At 42.8% G+C, this 16393-nt stretch overlaps 1 protein-coding gene across 6 annotated transcripts in view; it reads left to right on the plus strand.

Moving 5' to 3' along the window:
• The window catches only part of GUCY2F (guanylate cyclase 2F, retinal), an 89161-nt gene that overhangs the window by 41139 nt on the left and 31629 nt on the right, over positions 1–16393 (plus strand). For 5 of the 6 annotated variants that reach the window (XM_069017046.1, XM_069017076.1, XM_069017056.1 and 2 more), the window contains 5 exons: positions 3309–6113; positions 7037–7839; positions 8757–9058; positions 10536–10890; positions 14105–14189. In XM_069017046.1, coding sequence (XP_068873147.1) covers positions 7101–7839; positions 8757–9058; positions 10536–10890; positions 14105–14189 — 1481 coding nt within the window. In that variant the 5' untranslated portion in view covers positions 3309–6113; positions 7037–7100. Of the gene's footprint in view, positions 1–3308; positions 6114–7036; positions 7840–8238; positions 8367–8756; positions 9059–10535; positions 10891–14104; positions 14190–16393 lie in introns of those variants that run through there. The other variant, XM_069017095.1, reaches the window with a different exon arrangement.

The raw sequence follows: 16393 nt of genomic DNA on the forward strand, positions 1-16393 counted from the left end.
GCGCAGGGGAACACAAACCAACCAATGGGGAAAGAGGCTGACCAGGGGCTAGGAAAACCCGTGCCTCCCCCCCAGGGCCCCTCTCCCAGGACTACATGGTGGGGGAAGGGACCCCAACATTAGGGTTCAGAAAACCGCAAAGCCCAGAGCTCCAGGGACACTGACAATGGGAAAGGCATGCTAAGGGGAATGTGGCACTGCCCCAGCATTGCAGCCTCAATGTCTTCCTCATTGGAACCCACCTCAGCCCAGTGCTGTTGCTTAGGCTGCGCCTAGGGCTAGGGTTAGGGTTAGGGTTGAGAAATCTAAAAAGCCCAGAGCTCCAGGGACCGTGATAATACGAAAGGCATGCCAAGTGGAGCACAGCACTTCCCCAACATTGCAACATTTGTTTCTTCCTCATTGGAACTTGTCTCCGCCCAATGCTGTTTCTTAGACTGCAGCTAGGGCTAGGGTTAGGGTTACGCCTAGGGTTAGGGTTCAGAAAACCACAAAGCCCAGAGCTCCAGGGACACTGACAATGGGAAAGCATGCCAAGGGGAGCGTGGTGCTGCCAAGCCTTGCAGCATTCATTTCTTCCTCATCCGAACTCGTCTCAGCCCAATGCTGTTTCTTAGGCTGTGCCTAGGTCTAGGGTTAGGGCTGGGTTTCGAGTGATGCCTAGGTTTTGGGTTCACAAAACCATAAATCCCAGAGCTCCAGGCAGACTGATAATGCAAATGGAATGTTTGGCAGAGCACGTCGCTTCCCCAGCCTTGCTCCCTGTTGTTTTCTTGGCACTCGTCTCCGCCAAATGCCATTTGTCGAGCTCTGACTGTGGTTGTGGTGAGGGTCAGGGTTACACCTAGGGTTAGGGTTTAGAAACCCACGAAGCCCATACCTCCAGGGACACTGACTATGGAAAGGCATGCCTAGGAGAGCATGACACTTTCCCAGTCTTGCTCTCACCTCTTCTTTCTGCCCTGCACTTGCCTCAGCCCAATGCCAGATTTCTGGCTCTACTTCAGCTTAGGGTTAGGGCTAGGTTAAGACATCATGCAAAATGTCAGCAATTCATGAGTCCATTGACATATTAAGAAGTCCTGTTATCATTCACTGTGTGCAGGCTTGGCATAAGTCCATCATTCTTTGTCTGCCATATGATTTATAGTGATTTTTTTTGTTTTGTTGGTTTGGTTTTGGGTCTTTTTTTGCTGCACTTCATTTAAGCAATTTACTTTTTAAATATCCATGGAATGACAAGCTTCCCGAACTCTGCAATTGCTGTGTGGGTTTGCTGTTTCCCTGAGGTTTTCTGTTGAGGCCACCAATGAAATTGCAGTTGTCTCTGAGTGTGTTCGTTTATGGTGGGATAGAGTTAGCTTTCTTTCCTGTGGCTGGTATGGGATTATTTTGGATTTGTGCTGAACACAGAGTTGATAATATAGAGCTGTTTTTGTTGTTGCTGAGCAGGGTTTGCACAGAGCCAAGGCCTTTGCTGCTTTTCATACTGTCATGCTTGTGGGGAAGTTGCAAGTGCCTGGGAGGGTGGGAAGCGACACAGCCTGCACAGGTGACCCCAACTGACCAAAGGGATATTCCAGATGGTGTGACATCACGGTCAGTATACAAAGCAGAGGAAGAAGGAGGAAGGAGGGCCATTTGGAATGATGACATTTGTCTTCCCAAGTGATTGTCTACCTGTGATGGGGCCCTGCTCTCCTGGAGATGGCTGAGAACCTGCCTGCCTATGGGAAGACACCTCCTTCAGTAGCTGGCTTTAACTTGCTCATTAAAAGTCCAGCCTGGCTAAGCCTCATGTAAAAAAAAAAAAAAAAAATGAACAGTAGACACTTCTTAGGTTGAATCATAGCTGTATTCTAAGAGGTTTGGAAATGTCCCCTGGAAGAGGTGTGTTCCTCTGTGCATTGCTGTATAATGACCTTCTGGAAACAAGGCTGTCAAATTATTACTCAGGTTTTGATGCCTAAATAAATACATGTGTAAATATCCCATCCAGTGTTATCAGACTCTTTCCTGCCAGCTCTAATATTAACTATCTAAACCTGCAACATCATATGTTCCACTAATGCCAGTGCCAGAGACATGACATTTCACAGGCTACAAAATCAGTTTCCAAGAAAATCAAATAAATCTAGCCATTTTGGGAAGCAAGTGGACTCACTTGAACTAGACTCTGCAGGACTCAGGGATGACCTGTTGGTGCTCTGATGCAAACCAGATAATCTGGAGAAAAACACTTTCAAAATGCTTGACTGTATCTTGCAAACAGGATAATATGCCACAGCTGGACAATACTTCCCAAAAATCCCAGTATCACCTAAACCATGGGATATCAAATACTTCCGGTGCTGAAGATTCAAGAAAGTGAGCTCAGGTTGGGTTGACATCATGCAAACTCAAAGTCATTGGAAGGACAAAGTGGAGAGGAACTTCTAAAGAATGAAAGGGTGAAGGTTTACTAATGCCAGACCGTGAGGCTGGACTGAAAATAAATCTTGTCTGTCCAACTTTACATAATTTTTGTAATTAAGTCACAGTTCTGGCATGTAAGGTCAAGTGGTGTTTATTCCTGAATACCTATGAGCTGTCATCCTACTGAATGCTGATATTGAAGAGAAAATTAGTGTTGCATAGTCAATGTGTCTGCATCATAGGGAAAAAAATATTAATTTCTATTTTGACATAAAGCAGTAGATGAGGACTCTCCTTTGTTAGTGTTTTCTAGTGGAGCCTCTGGGATGTGACTTCTTTTTCGCCCAGTGCTGTTCAATAATGCTACCATATTATCTGGAAGAGAGAGAAAAATTGTTATTCATATAACTTGCAAATTGGCCTGGACCTCTGATTAACTTGAAGTATTAGAAAAGCACCTACTAAACCAGATGGGTTTGTAAACATCTGGGAATAAAAATTTATATCTCACTTCCAAGGCAGATGTTTGGATTAAGCAGAGCAGAGAAGGGCTTAAAAACAGTGGTTCTGCAACTTTGTGCATCCTAGCTTAATAAAATTAGAGAAAAATCGAATAGGTGATAAAAAAATGCCATGATTCCTATATTCAGCATTAAAGAGTGAACCTCACTAATTGATACTGGTTTTAATTTAGCCAAAAGAAAGAAAACTAAAAATGAATGTTAAAAGAGCATTGCAAAGGTGGAATCCTGAAAGCATGCTCTGTGGCAAAAGTATTAATGAGCTGTTTATTTTTTTTTGTCCAGGGAATGACTAGGATGTGAGCTAATTATGGTGTGCAAATGTCTACAGGGAGGTGATATTTATTGTGCTTCTTGGGTTTTTTTTCTCAGGCAAAAGTGGAGTGAGAGCCAGCTGCAGGAAGCTGAAGCCAGACACCCTAGATGTTAAGTGGATATTTTTAATGTTGAGGGTAATTAGCTCTTGGAATAACAGACATAGGAATGCGGTAGATCCTCCAAGGTTGGCATTTTTAATTAGGGCTCAGAGGATGTGAAGAAAGCCTAATGTGAGTGTTGCCATGCTGCTCTCCCTCAATTTCCTCTACAATCAGTTGAGATATGAGACTTTTCTTCAGGGAGAGCAGAACACGAATCAAGCCTTTTCCCTATCTCTCTCTGCTGACAGCAGAGGTTTTTCCAGAGAAATCAGCTTTACTCAGCAGCACCCACTGGTATAATTCATTAAAAAACACATTTTATATCCAGGATGCTGGAAGAGCTCAGAGCAGCCGCAGCTCCTGGGAAGCTGCTTGGCCAGGCTGTTGTGGGAGGTCAGACTGAGTGATTAGAGCACCCTCTCCTGCTCTAAAAATTAAAAGCAGAGCGATACAACTGTGGCTTAACTGTCCCATGGGGTTTTGTCACTTACACACTTCAGTGAGCACTGAAGAGTGTTGGGAATTAATCTGATAAGCAAAAAACACAGGATTGCAAAGAAATCTTTGCTTTCTGGTTGTGGCAGTAAAGACAAGCTGTAGATATGAGAAAAAAAGCAAGGTTTGGAGCTACAGGCAGGGTTTTAAACTTCAATGTTTATTTCAGCCAGATGAGTTACATAAATATTTGGGGTGGTTTTGCCTCAGCTGCTTGATTTACCATGTTTGTTTATTAGTGAAACCAATCAGGCAGTGCCAGGACATGAGCTTGTTTTGCAGGAGTAGGGGTGCTACCCCTAGACTTGGATACCCTGAGCTTGGGAGAGATGTGCTAGAACCGTTTGGGATAATCAGCTTTTCCTGTGGAGGATGGATTACTGCCACAGCTAATACCTAATGGAAGGAGGGTCGTTACATCTGCAAACAAAGGGAGAAGAAAATGAAGACAGTGATAAAGTTTTCAACCCACTTGGCTATGGAAATACATGAATTGTTAAGGGCAGAGTAATTATGCTAATGAATAGACTGCCAAGGTTATTTTTTAATCTTTCATTGCTGAGATTTGAATGCTATAAACAAACATCCCTTAGAAGTGAGTCACTGGAGTTTTGAAGCTACTCCAGGAGACTTTGAGTCTGCTGACCTGAAGTGGAATTAAACTGTGCAGCCCCAATGTTGATAAAGAAAAAAAATGAGATAGCAGTGAGCATATGGTATATGGATAGAGATAGAGATATATCTGTATGTGGATAAATCAAAGTTGTAAGTTCAAATAAAAAAAAAAATTAAGACTCTCAACTGAAAAACTTCATTTAGTGCTATGTTTTGAGTAAAACCTGGTGTCAAAACCTAATGCACTGGTAGCATACAAAGCAGTGTTCTGAGTTCAGGCTTGACATTAGAGTGTGTCTTAGGCACTTTCCAAATATGAAGCTATTTTATAATCCCTGATAACTATGTTGAGCTGTAACAGTCTTCAATGAAGCACATGCCCAGGAGCCTCCCTGGATCTGGACTGTGCAAGGAAATTAATGAATGGGAGGAAAATGAATGAAATTAACAGAAAGATCTGCTCTCTCCACTGCATCTGAAAGACTCTGTGGCTTCCCTCAATCATTAGTCATGAGGAGCTGCTCCTGAACTCATGCCAGTGAGACGTGTATAATTTATAGGAAGTAGTTGAAGTTAATACTGCTAAAAGGTTGAATTACAAATTATTCCCTCTAGATCACAAATGGTGGACCTCTGACTGCAGCTAAACTATTGCAAAGGGCTTCCAAGCTGCGACAGGCATGGACACATTTGAGGTTTTTCCAGGATGATAGTTGTATTGCCAGGTCCAGGGGGAAGGTGCCTGGGAATGGTTTACTGGATGGCTCAGCTCTAAGGAGGTATCTGCAGGACCCAGAGAAATAACCAAGAATGATAAAATAATGGAATAGTTGGTATTGGAAGAAACCTTTAAAGGTCATCTAGTCCAGCTCCCAAGAAGACTTTGATGCAAGTGTAAAAAGCTCTGTGTGTGTCATGATGGGTACAAAAACCCCCAAAAAACAGAGAAAAGGGGAACATAGCACATCAGCAGAATGGTAAAGCCAAACCCAAATATTCTGCATACCCCAAACCTAAATAGCTCTTGTCTCAGTCGCTTATAGGGCAGAAGAGGAGTCATCTCTGCTGTGGTGCAGAGAGACTTAAAGAGCTGTTCTGCAGGGGCCGATCCCAGGAGCTAAATCCCACTAATCCAAGGGCAGAGCCTTAAGATGCCATCCCTACAACTACTAGGTTAGATTGGAGTACAGCTCTGTACTGAGACAGTTCAGTGTGAGGCAGACTTGGACCTCTGCAAGACCTTCAAGGAACTAAAGGCTTGGGAGGTTGTAGCCCAAGCTGTGAAACCCTTGGGAGGGGAATGGCCCTTACGGAAAGGGACATAGGAAGCTTTTGACAAGGCACAGAGGATCCCGGAGCACCCACCCAGCTGGAATGGCCTGTGCACACAAGAAGTTGAAGGAGGTGGGCACCAAAGCAGGGGAAGCTGACCGTGCATTGCCTATCCTCGTGGTGGTGCCCACATCCAAGGACAATCACTGACACTGGAGAGAAGCTGCTCTGCTGTGGGTGGCTCCTTCTGGAGGTCCCCCTCCATCAGGCAGAGGACCTGTGTGTGTTTACAGCACACACTGCACTGCGGCGCTCTGCACTGTGTGTCCCGGTGGCTGACCATCCAGGATAAAAATACTTTTCCAGTAATGAACAGGTAAGCTGGAGTAAGGGGCCTGTTATTTTTAGAGCACAAACTTGCTGGGATCAGCAGTTTTCTAAGCCATGGGGTGACACTGCAGATGGAGGGGAGCCTGCTATGGCTTTGCTGTTTCTGTGCTTGGCTGTGAAAGGGGAGATTTTTATTGAAAAGAAAACCTAAACAACCCTATGCTTCCTAGTATTTAACCAAAAATATTTTAATCCAAGAATGTACACAAAGCTTTTGACCTGACAGTTATTTAGCAGTTCTTTATCTAAATTCAAATCATAATCCTCCTTTTCTCTAATTTTCTGATTATCTGTTTATCCACCTTTCAATTTGCCTGGTTTAAGAGACTCTGCTATGAGTTGTCCTTGAAAAATTTTCCCAGGACATTTTAAAGCTGTATGCACATACATACATATCCCTACCTATATGAATATATGGGTCTATATATGTGTGTCTTTATCTTTGTATGAGCTCTGATTCACATTCACAACCCACTGAGGATTTTTGAGGGAAGCTGATGGCCTAGTGCATTTCACCTTTTTATCTTCTTACACAGGTGTTTGTCTGCGTGACTTTGAAATTACCTTTCTTAGGAACCAGAAGCACAGTGTACCCATAGGTTATACTTACTGCTGCAAACAAAGTAGACTCATTCTTCACTGCCTCATTTCAGAATACATTGCAAAGCATATTAACATGGTCATGTAAGCGTGCATTTATGGCTTATGGCACATCTGACACTGGCTGGACAATCTTCTGCCTGCTGAGGTGGCTTGCATGGTGTGTGTCCATGTGTCTGTGCATGGGTTTGGCTCCTCAGAGACTTGTGTCTTGAGAGCTGTTGTGCAGTTTGGGCTGACTCATCTGTACCTACGTGCATGGAACAAATACCTATGATGAAAGGCAAACATAATCTACTTTCCTTCCAGTGTCTGGTGATGCTCTGCCTGGCTTCCTGAAGAACTTGGTGCAGATCTACTTGCCTGTAAAACCATGTCATTTCTCCTGTGGTGTCCTAACAGCTTCTTCTGGGTGCTGTCAAGGCACGTCAGATTGCATCACTTTAACACTGGAAATTCATTCAAAACATTTTTCCGGGCTTGCTGGTGGTTGCTCTTTGGAATAATCCTACTTTGCTCTCCAGCACATTGCTCTGTCTTTAAAATTGGACTGCTTGGACCCTGGAACTGTGACCCCTTCTTTTCCAAAGCCTTTCCCCATGTGGCTGCCAGGTTAGCTGTGGGACGAATAAGCAGAGACCCTTCACTAGATCTTGGCCACAGGCTGGATTATGTGATCCTGCAAGAAGAATGTGAGACACCAAGAGCTCTTGTTAGATTCATTGACTTTGGAAAGCTTTCCTCAGCTTTCATAGGCCCTCTGAACCCTGGCTTCTGTGAGGTGGCTACACATTTAGGGGAAAACTGGAATAAAGCCATCTTCTCATGGATGTGCATCAATTATAAGCTGGATTCCATCATCCATCATCCTGCATTTGCAAGGACTCTGCCCTCTCCAACCCAAGTTTTGTTTACAATAATGAAATATTTTAAGTGGGCTCATGTTGGCATCATTGCATCCAATGAGGATATTTGGATGTACACAGCCAAGGAGTTAGCAACAGTGCTCAGGAACCATGGGCTACCTGTAGGCATTGTTACATCTGTGCATAAGGGAGAAAAAGGCATTGAAGACACTTGGAACAAGATTAAAGAAGTTAATGACATCAAAAGTAAGTGCTTTGAGTCTCATTCCTTTTTTTTTTTTTTTTTTTTTTTTTTGCCAGGGCAGGACTGCATTATTACCCAATGGACATACTTTAGAGAATGAAAACTTAAAGTGGTTTAAGTCAAGTTTATCTGTGGTCTTAATGCAGACAGGGCTTCACATAAAAGAATGCTGGGCATTTTGTATGTGATGAAGATAGAGCAAAATAATCTACTACACCCTGAAAGATTGGCTCCAGCTTATCTGAAAAAAAGTAATATTTAGTAGATGGTTCTCTGTGCTCGGCTAGTGTAAAGAGGATTTCATACATAGGCTTTATATTAATGGTGATTTGTATTGTGGAATGTCAAAAATCAGTATCACTACCAAAAATCTCACTTTGATGCCGTGTCCTGTGTTTCAGATCTTCCCACCAGACCTTGGCCCCATGGCATTTTGCAGGAAAAGGCACAGACTCAAGCATAAACCAGATGTTTAAACACAACACAGTGTCCAATCTAAAATCTGTATATTTGGTGACAGAGCGAGCACGTGAGTGGTTGGGCACTGCTGACAGTTGTGTGGTGTCTCAGAGCACACAGAGGGAAAGCTCAAGTCTTGATCAATGACAACAACAACCACAACTGCCCATCATGTTAACCTGTGCCTCATCACCATCAAAATTTCTCTCCATTCCTTCTCCTTTACAGCTCCAGAAATTGTTAATACTCACAGCCTCCTTTACTAGGTGTTACAGACCTCCAGAGGTTGAACAAAATAGGTGTGACTCTCAGCTTCCTCAGCATGTGACATTAGAATCTGACCTGATAGAGTAGTTCAGACAGCTCTTTTACTGGGGGGGGGGGGGGGGGAGGAAGGAGCTATTTTGTGTTGAAAACCCCGAACAGATTAATAACACTCTCCACTGTCCTTGTGTTCCAGTTATACTCCTGTGCATGCATTCTGTTCTCATCGGAGGGCAGGAACAGGCCACCTTACTCACCAAAGCTCTGGAAATGGGACTAGCAGATGGAAGATACATCTTTGTTCCATATGACACTTTGCTGTACAGTCTTCCTTACCAAAACAACTCATTCAGTGTCTTTGATAATGACAGCAAGCTCCGGGAAGCTTATGATGCTGTGCTGACCATCACATTGGAGTCTGGAGAAAGGACTTTCTATGATGCATTCAGACAAGCTAAAGAAAGTGGTGAAATAATCAGGGATTTGGAAGCCACACAGGTAAATATTCTTTCTCTTGGGCTTTTCTGGGATCTGTCAATAGGAGACATAAGCAATAGTTATCGATAAAGTACAGGGAAGAGTCAACCCAGCCTGGACACTTTCATTTTGAGAAAAATAGGGAGAAATTTGAATAAGGTCTGCACTCATCTGGAAAGATCATTTTTCCCAGATGTCTGGCAGTATAACTCACTTGGTTCAACTGCAGGACCATGATGGGAATTCAAGAGAAAGGGACTGTCTCTGAGGCTCCCAGGTTTGGTTTGCTATATGCTAACTGCAATAGACTTGAATTGAAGAGGTATCTCTTAATGTGGATGAAGTCCATGGAGTTTGTAGGCAATCAAAATAAGAAGTCCATATGACTGAGAATTTGAGGGAATGAGACAGACTAAAGAAATACTGGATGCTTCTAGAGGGAAATGTTGAAGACCACTGCTGTTTCATTCTTCTTAGCACTATTGTCAAAGTTATTCTTTGTCAGCACAATTATCTGAAAGTCACTGGTAGCCTATTAAAAACCAAATCAGTTGTTACCTTGTGGACATTTACAAGAAGAATTGGAGAATCTTATACTGGTGAAGAGATACAGAATTCAGCTGAGCTAATCTTCAAATCTCCCTACGACATTTCAAAAAATTACAAGTACTTTTAAGGCATAAATTATCAGAGCTGCATGGAACTACTTTAGAAGGAGATGAATCATGTGTTGAAAGCATTAATTTCTTTCCCTTCACCTCAAAGAAAGCCCAGGTTAACTATACTGAGTGTCAGGTTCTTCACTGCAGATGTCTACATCTGATCAATTAATCCCGCCATAAATGTCAGATTCTGTGGCTCCCAAGAGCACTCCTTATTTTTTTCTCACAGGTGTATGGCTATAATCTCTCTTCACCTACCATGTGATTGCAAAAGTCACCATTTGTGTTAAAGGTTCCTAAATCAAGTCTGGCATGGAAGGGAACAATGCAAACAGAAAAGGCTCTGGTACCCCACAGAACAAGTTTGCTGTGGCTCTGCTTTGGGATATTTGCATATTTGGGATAAATAATATTGTGACAGAGAAGACCAATTCTTTGTGCATGACACTTTTCCTGTCTTGGTATGGAGTCTCTGATCTTCTATTTGTAGAAGATGTTTTAGTGTAATGTTTTGAGGCAGAATAAATTCATGATAAATTTCAGCCAAACATCAGGCTCAGAATCTTGCCTTTTACCAAAATAATGCAATTTTGCATGGTTTTAAAAATATTTTGAAGTTGCATTTTGGGAATCAACCATAAGAAAAGACAGATATTCAAAGTTATGCATATATTGGGTCTACCTTCAGCCTAAGATTCTTCAAACCCATTACTCTGTGAGCCTTAATGTTCTGGTGTCTCAGTATTTGAGTTTAGGGGGACAATGTTTTTGCCATCAATCTCAAACTGAAGGTTAGGAGCAGTTTATCCTGACCTCAATTTCTCCTGTATTTTTAGGTTTCTCCACTCTTCGGAACAATCTATGATGCCATTTATTTCATGGCAATGGCTATGGACAATGCCCGGAGGAAAGGAGTCAAAGCCCCAGGAGCCAACATAGCTGAGCACACAAAAAACTTCAGTTTCCCTGGATTTACTCACTGGGTAGAGACAGACAGCTGTGGGAAAGGGCTGAACAACTATGTGATACTGGACACAGATGGTCATGCGAACCAGCTTTTCCCAACCCACCTGCTGGACATGTCTTCAGGCTCTGTGCAGTCCCTAGGCCAGGCCATCCACTTTCCCAACGAAGTTCCACCCAAACCAGATTCCAGCTGTTGGTTTGATCCAGATGTTCTCTGCACTGAAGGTAACAGAGAAAAAATTAACCAAAAATAGGGTGAAGTGGCATTAAGTTCATGATTCTCATTTCTTTCATCTTTTCTTTCACTCCAAGTGGTTACCCCTTTAAATTAGAACTCCCCAACCAGAAAAGTCTAAATTCAAGAATCTAATATAAAAATGCCCAATCATCATGCTGTTTGTAATGGGAGTCCTGTGCAGGGGTAACACCATTGATCCACAATACTCTCTTATTGCTTGTTAGGTCATGGAATAATAGAATCATTACAGTTGGAAAAGACCTCTAGGATCATCGAATCCAACCCTTATCTTAATACTGCCAGGCCCACCACTAAGCCATGGCCCTAAACACCACAACTACACACTTTTTTCAACAATTCCAGGGCCATAAATCCCACTAATCCCCTGGGCCAATAAGGTTGTTGCTACTGTTATGTGCTTGAAAGGATTTTCTGGGTCTAACACTCAACATCTGCCAATTCTAATAGCGACCATTACGTAACAGAGGCTCCACCCAGCACTGTTTCCATCCTTCTGGGGCACGGGGCACTAAGAGGATTTGCCTTGAAGACAGTCTAAGAGAGCTGCACAACAGCAGATGCTCTCAGCATCCTGCACATTAACCCCTGCTTCTTTATCCAGGTAGCAACGAGGTGTGAAGGACCACCAGAGCTCACCTCATTGAGAAAAAAGGATAATCGTTACTCAAAATGATTTGAGTTACTGTAGATGACAGAGATAGTAATTGAAAGCTTGGGGGCAGAGATATCTGTGCTGCTTCCTAGGTTCAAAAGTCTGGGCACTGGGTTTACTTATTGTTTTTAATTTGAGGCATCTGTGGTGCAGTTTTAAAGTTCACAGGGAAGCCAAAATGCCAGGGTAGGGTACTTAATCTCCTCTTGACATATTTACTTATAATACTAAGCATTTACACCTATTGCCCCAGGATATGACTTAAACAGATGACATTAACCACATCTATGGAATATTTCATTCAGTAGCTGAGAAAACTCTTCCCCTTGCCTTAGCCATAACTGAGCTGACAAATGAATCAGTGTCACTCTATGAAAACTGGAGGTATACTGATCTTACAGCAACTGGCAAGCAGTAGAAGAGGTAAGTATAATACTATCATATATCTAATTTTGCATTGCCCCTAGGAACAACATAGCAATTTAGCATCTTATTGCAGTCTATGGAAAAATTCCACTGATTTTTAGAGAGATCAGATTTTATGTTTATGCCTTTACAAAAGCATAAAGCTCTGGGCATCTGTCAATAAAACAGTAATTTATTATGACTGCTAGAATTTCAGAGACTGAACTTTATGGCTAGAATTAAATACAAGCCTCACTCTAGCTTTTGTATGAACTTAGGCTTGGAGGGTGGTTGGATGTGAAGTTGTCAGGCTGCTGTAGTTCCTAACTCCAGGTTCACCAGGAGCAGGGCTGAGCTGGTGTTCCCAGTACACGAACACACACACTGCAGACATAGCCAGTCGCTGACAGCGTAACACATACAGGAGAGTTATATCTTTGCAGACACCACTACCCACAACCAGCACTGCTGGGACATGGACATCAGAAATGGCCTGGTCCTGCTCTCGTGCACCTCATAATTAGGCTCCAATCTTGTTACCAGATGTCACAGCCTCAACTCCTGCAGACTCACAAATGCATCCTCTGACGGATGGTCCAAATCCAAATTCTGCCACAGCCAGCTCTCAAACCCTTCAGTCTCTGCAGGAGCTGATTCCAGACTTGTGATCTCTCATGGGCTGAAGGCTCCAGGACTTACCTTCCCTGTTAGTTAGGTTGATGTTGAGTCTGTAAACATCATATGCAGTCAGAGAGCACTGTTACCTGGGGAAAAAGTAGTAGGGATTAAGAGTTAGGAATGACTGCACTGATCGAGTGCAGGGTTTGCCTTGAGAAAATGCACCACATGGCTATGCATCAGCATTCTTTCACATACTTGAGCATTCCTGACCCATTCTACCTCTCCCTTTACCCATGTTTACCCTTTTCCCTAAAGAACCTGTAAGAAGTTTCATGTACCCCCACAGTTCCCTATAGTATCCCCTAATGACTTTAACACAATCCCGTAAGTTCCCTCAAGTATGCTGTAAGTTTGGTCTCTCTCATAAGCTCATAATCAGCTTACTTTCTCTTCTGGTTAGTTGTAAAGTATAGTATGGCTAGGGAGGGACCTTTCAAGGCCATCTATTCCAATTCCACACTAGACCAAGTTGCTTAAAGCCCCATGGAGCCTGATTTTGAACACTGCCAGCAATGGGGCAGACACAGCTTCCGTTGGCAACCTCTTCCTGTGTCAATCAGGGACAAGAGCCCTAGACTGAAGCAGTAACATTTCAGCTAAAATGCTCTGTCTTTTCCTGAAATGAATACCAATTTTCAAAAATGCCTTCAGCTTTCACTGGAAAGCTCTAAGTCTCAGTGCTTGGAGATAGGTGCAAGTGTGACACAGTCATGAACCTTTTGTCAACCCAAATTTCTCCATATTTGTGTGTAAAGACCTCTGGATACAAACAGAATAAAATAGAAAAATCAGAAAACAGAAGAGACAGACACAGCAAACAGTTCCTACTGGAATTTAGCTCATGCAGTCATGTCAGCTTCCAAACACACGCATCAGCAAAGTATCTGTCTCCAGTACTTTCTGTTGATAAATGTGTTGAGGAGAACATCAACCTTCTGCTGCTCATCCTCTTCCTCTCTTTTCAGCATTAGAAATATGCAGCAGAGAATGAAAAATCCCAGATGGGCTAGTGACTCACACAGGCTGTCAGTTTGGTACCACATGATAAAGATTTTTCAGCATTTCAATTCCTCAAGAGAAAAGGGTCAATGTTAAAAAGTTATGAACATTGCAGAAGCTTCCTTTAAAACTTAATACTTCCCTGTGAGTCTAGATATTTATTTGAAGAAAAGCTATTTTTCCACTGATTTAGGGCTCTAGGTCTGGTTTAGAAAAAAAAGGGCATGGAAATGAATAATTAGCATAGTTGAAGTCTCATGTAAACCAAGTTAGTAAGTATTTGTGTATTCACAAATGAATGTTGCAAAAAAATTGTCTTCCGGCATTCTCCTGGCTGAATATTTGACTTTGTAATCTGATGGCCTGATACTGATATTTTTAATATTATTGCCTAAATCAAAATGATTTTCTAATTCACTGATTCTTTTCCCATCTTTGCACAGGGATTGAGCCTTCAGTCATTATGCTGGGAGTAATGCTGTTATTTGTCCTGGTGTTGTGTGCTGTGGGCCTGGCTTCTCTCATCAGGTGAGAATGGAGTTGGTGCCACTTTTAGCTTCTTGTGCTTTAGCCAGCAGTTTAGACTATGCACACATAGAAGGTCTGATTGTGCTCTTGTCTCTCCAGCCACATTTCTCTTCATATTTGTGGTGTGTTGGCCCTGGCTGCATGCCAGGCATCCACCAAAGCCACTCTATGTCTCCCTTTTTCCTGGACAGGGGAGAGAAAATACAACAAAAGGCTCATGGGTCCAGATGGGGTCAGGAAGAGATCATTCACCAATTACTATAACAGCCAAAATGGACTTGTTGTGGGGAAATTAAATTTATTGCCAATCAAATCACAGTAAGATAATGAGAAATAAAATAAAATCTTAAAAACACCTTCTTCCCATCTCTCCCTTCTTCCCAAGCTTAACTTACTCCCAGATTCTCTACTTCCGCCCCAGTAGTGATATAGGGGCAAGGGAATGGGGACTGCAGTCAGTTTATCACACATTGCCTCTGCTGCTTCTTCCTCCTGAGGGGAAGGGCTCCTCACACCCTTCCCCTGCTCCAGCAGTCTGTTGCTGGATGTTTCTGAAGCATTAGGAAGCTCGTTATCACTTTGGAAGTGCAAAGGATGACATATAAACTAAAGACAGGAATCTGTTATGAGAACATGAGGGTTGAAACCAAGTCTTTTTCTTACTCCAGATCATCCTTGCCTGGATTTCTGTCCTTAATATAATCATGTTTCCTGTGAAACATGTGAGGCTGACCCTCTGTATTTTCTCCATGTACTAAAGAGAAAGAAAATACCTCTGGAGAGAATTTGGAGCAATTATTTAGTATACATCTTTATTATCAAGTTGATTCACTCCCTCTTTTGAGCTGGGATTCAGCTCCCTGGTCATTCCCATTATATATGTATTGGTCTGGGCATGGGATCTTTGGAAAAAATGCAATAGTCTTCCAGGGAAGGAATAATTTCCAATAATTACATGTCACATCTATGTCCCAACTCTATATCCAAGGTAGAAATGTGCCAGAATGGATTGGTTGGTCCAGGAGCTATGGATTGCTATTGGCAAGGTCGCTATAGCCCCTGGAGTAGTTTGTATCTAATTATTGATGTCCACATGACTGCAACTGGAGTGAAAATAAAATGAAATTAGAAGGCATATTTACTCAGCAGCAATGAGTTCAGCAGTCCCTTCTTGGGACCCACTTCAACAGGTCCATGACCTTTTTAAGTCAGGGGCCCCAGAGGTGGATCCAGCAGCGCAGGCAGGGTCTAATAGTGCAGGGAAGCCAGATGTGAGGAATTCAGGGGTGTTGTGAACTGGCTACCTACCTGAACTCTACCTACCTACTCTCCAACTCTTGCAGGCAGAGTATCTTGAACAACCAACTTCTCAGGGGTCCGAACAAGATAATACTGTTCAGCAGAGCAGAGTTCCTAGACCGTTCTGTCCAGCTTTGCCTCTCAAATAATTCCAACATGTTTTGTCTCCACTCCTGAACTATCCCTCCAAACCCAGATATAAGGCCTCCCAGCAAGCAACACCCCAAACAGCTCCCACACTTTCATCACACAGCTGCTTCTGATAGAACTGCAGACACTTTTGTTGCCTCCATCCACCCACACTTTGAAACCCTGCTCTGTTCCCTGGCCACCAGCCTCTACCATTAAGTAAATGACAGACAATATTTCTGCCAACTCTATTTGTAAGCTCTTCCACAAGCACCAGGCTGTGCTTGGGAAGGCTTGGTCATGAGTAAAGATGCATGGACATCTGCAAGGGAAGTAAAAGTCCAGCATGACTCAGACAATGATTTATATTAGGGAGGGGCATGTCTGGAACTAATAAAACCTGGTTTTGTCTCCTAATGGAGAATGATTTAGGATATGACAAATAAAAGCAGGCAAAATAAAATATGCACTGCGTACACATCCAATTAATATTTGTAAGCAGATTAAATCCAGTTGTCTATTTGTGATGAGATCCTTTGAGATGATAGCCTTTGTTGTCTGTGAAATGGACAACTCTTGACTGAGGGAATTTGAGTCCAAGCCAAGGCACTGTGATTTGTCCACTGCTTTCACCAACATCCATCCCCCCTCTCACACCATTTTTGACCTTAAAGATCATCTAGTTCCAACCCCTCTGCCATGGGCAAGAACACCTTCCACTAGACCAGGTTGCTCAGAGTCCCATCCAACATGGCTTTGAACACTTCAAGGGATGG

Source organism: Aphelocoma coerulescens, chromosome 1 (genome assembly GCF_041296385.1).
Source record: "Aphelocoma coerulescens isolate FSJ_1873_10779 chromosome 1, UR_Acoe_1.0, whole genome shotgun sequence".
NCBI lineage: Eukaryota > Metazoa > Chordata > Aves > Passeriformes > Corvidae > Aphelocoma > Aphelocoma coerulescens.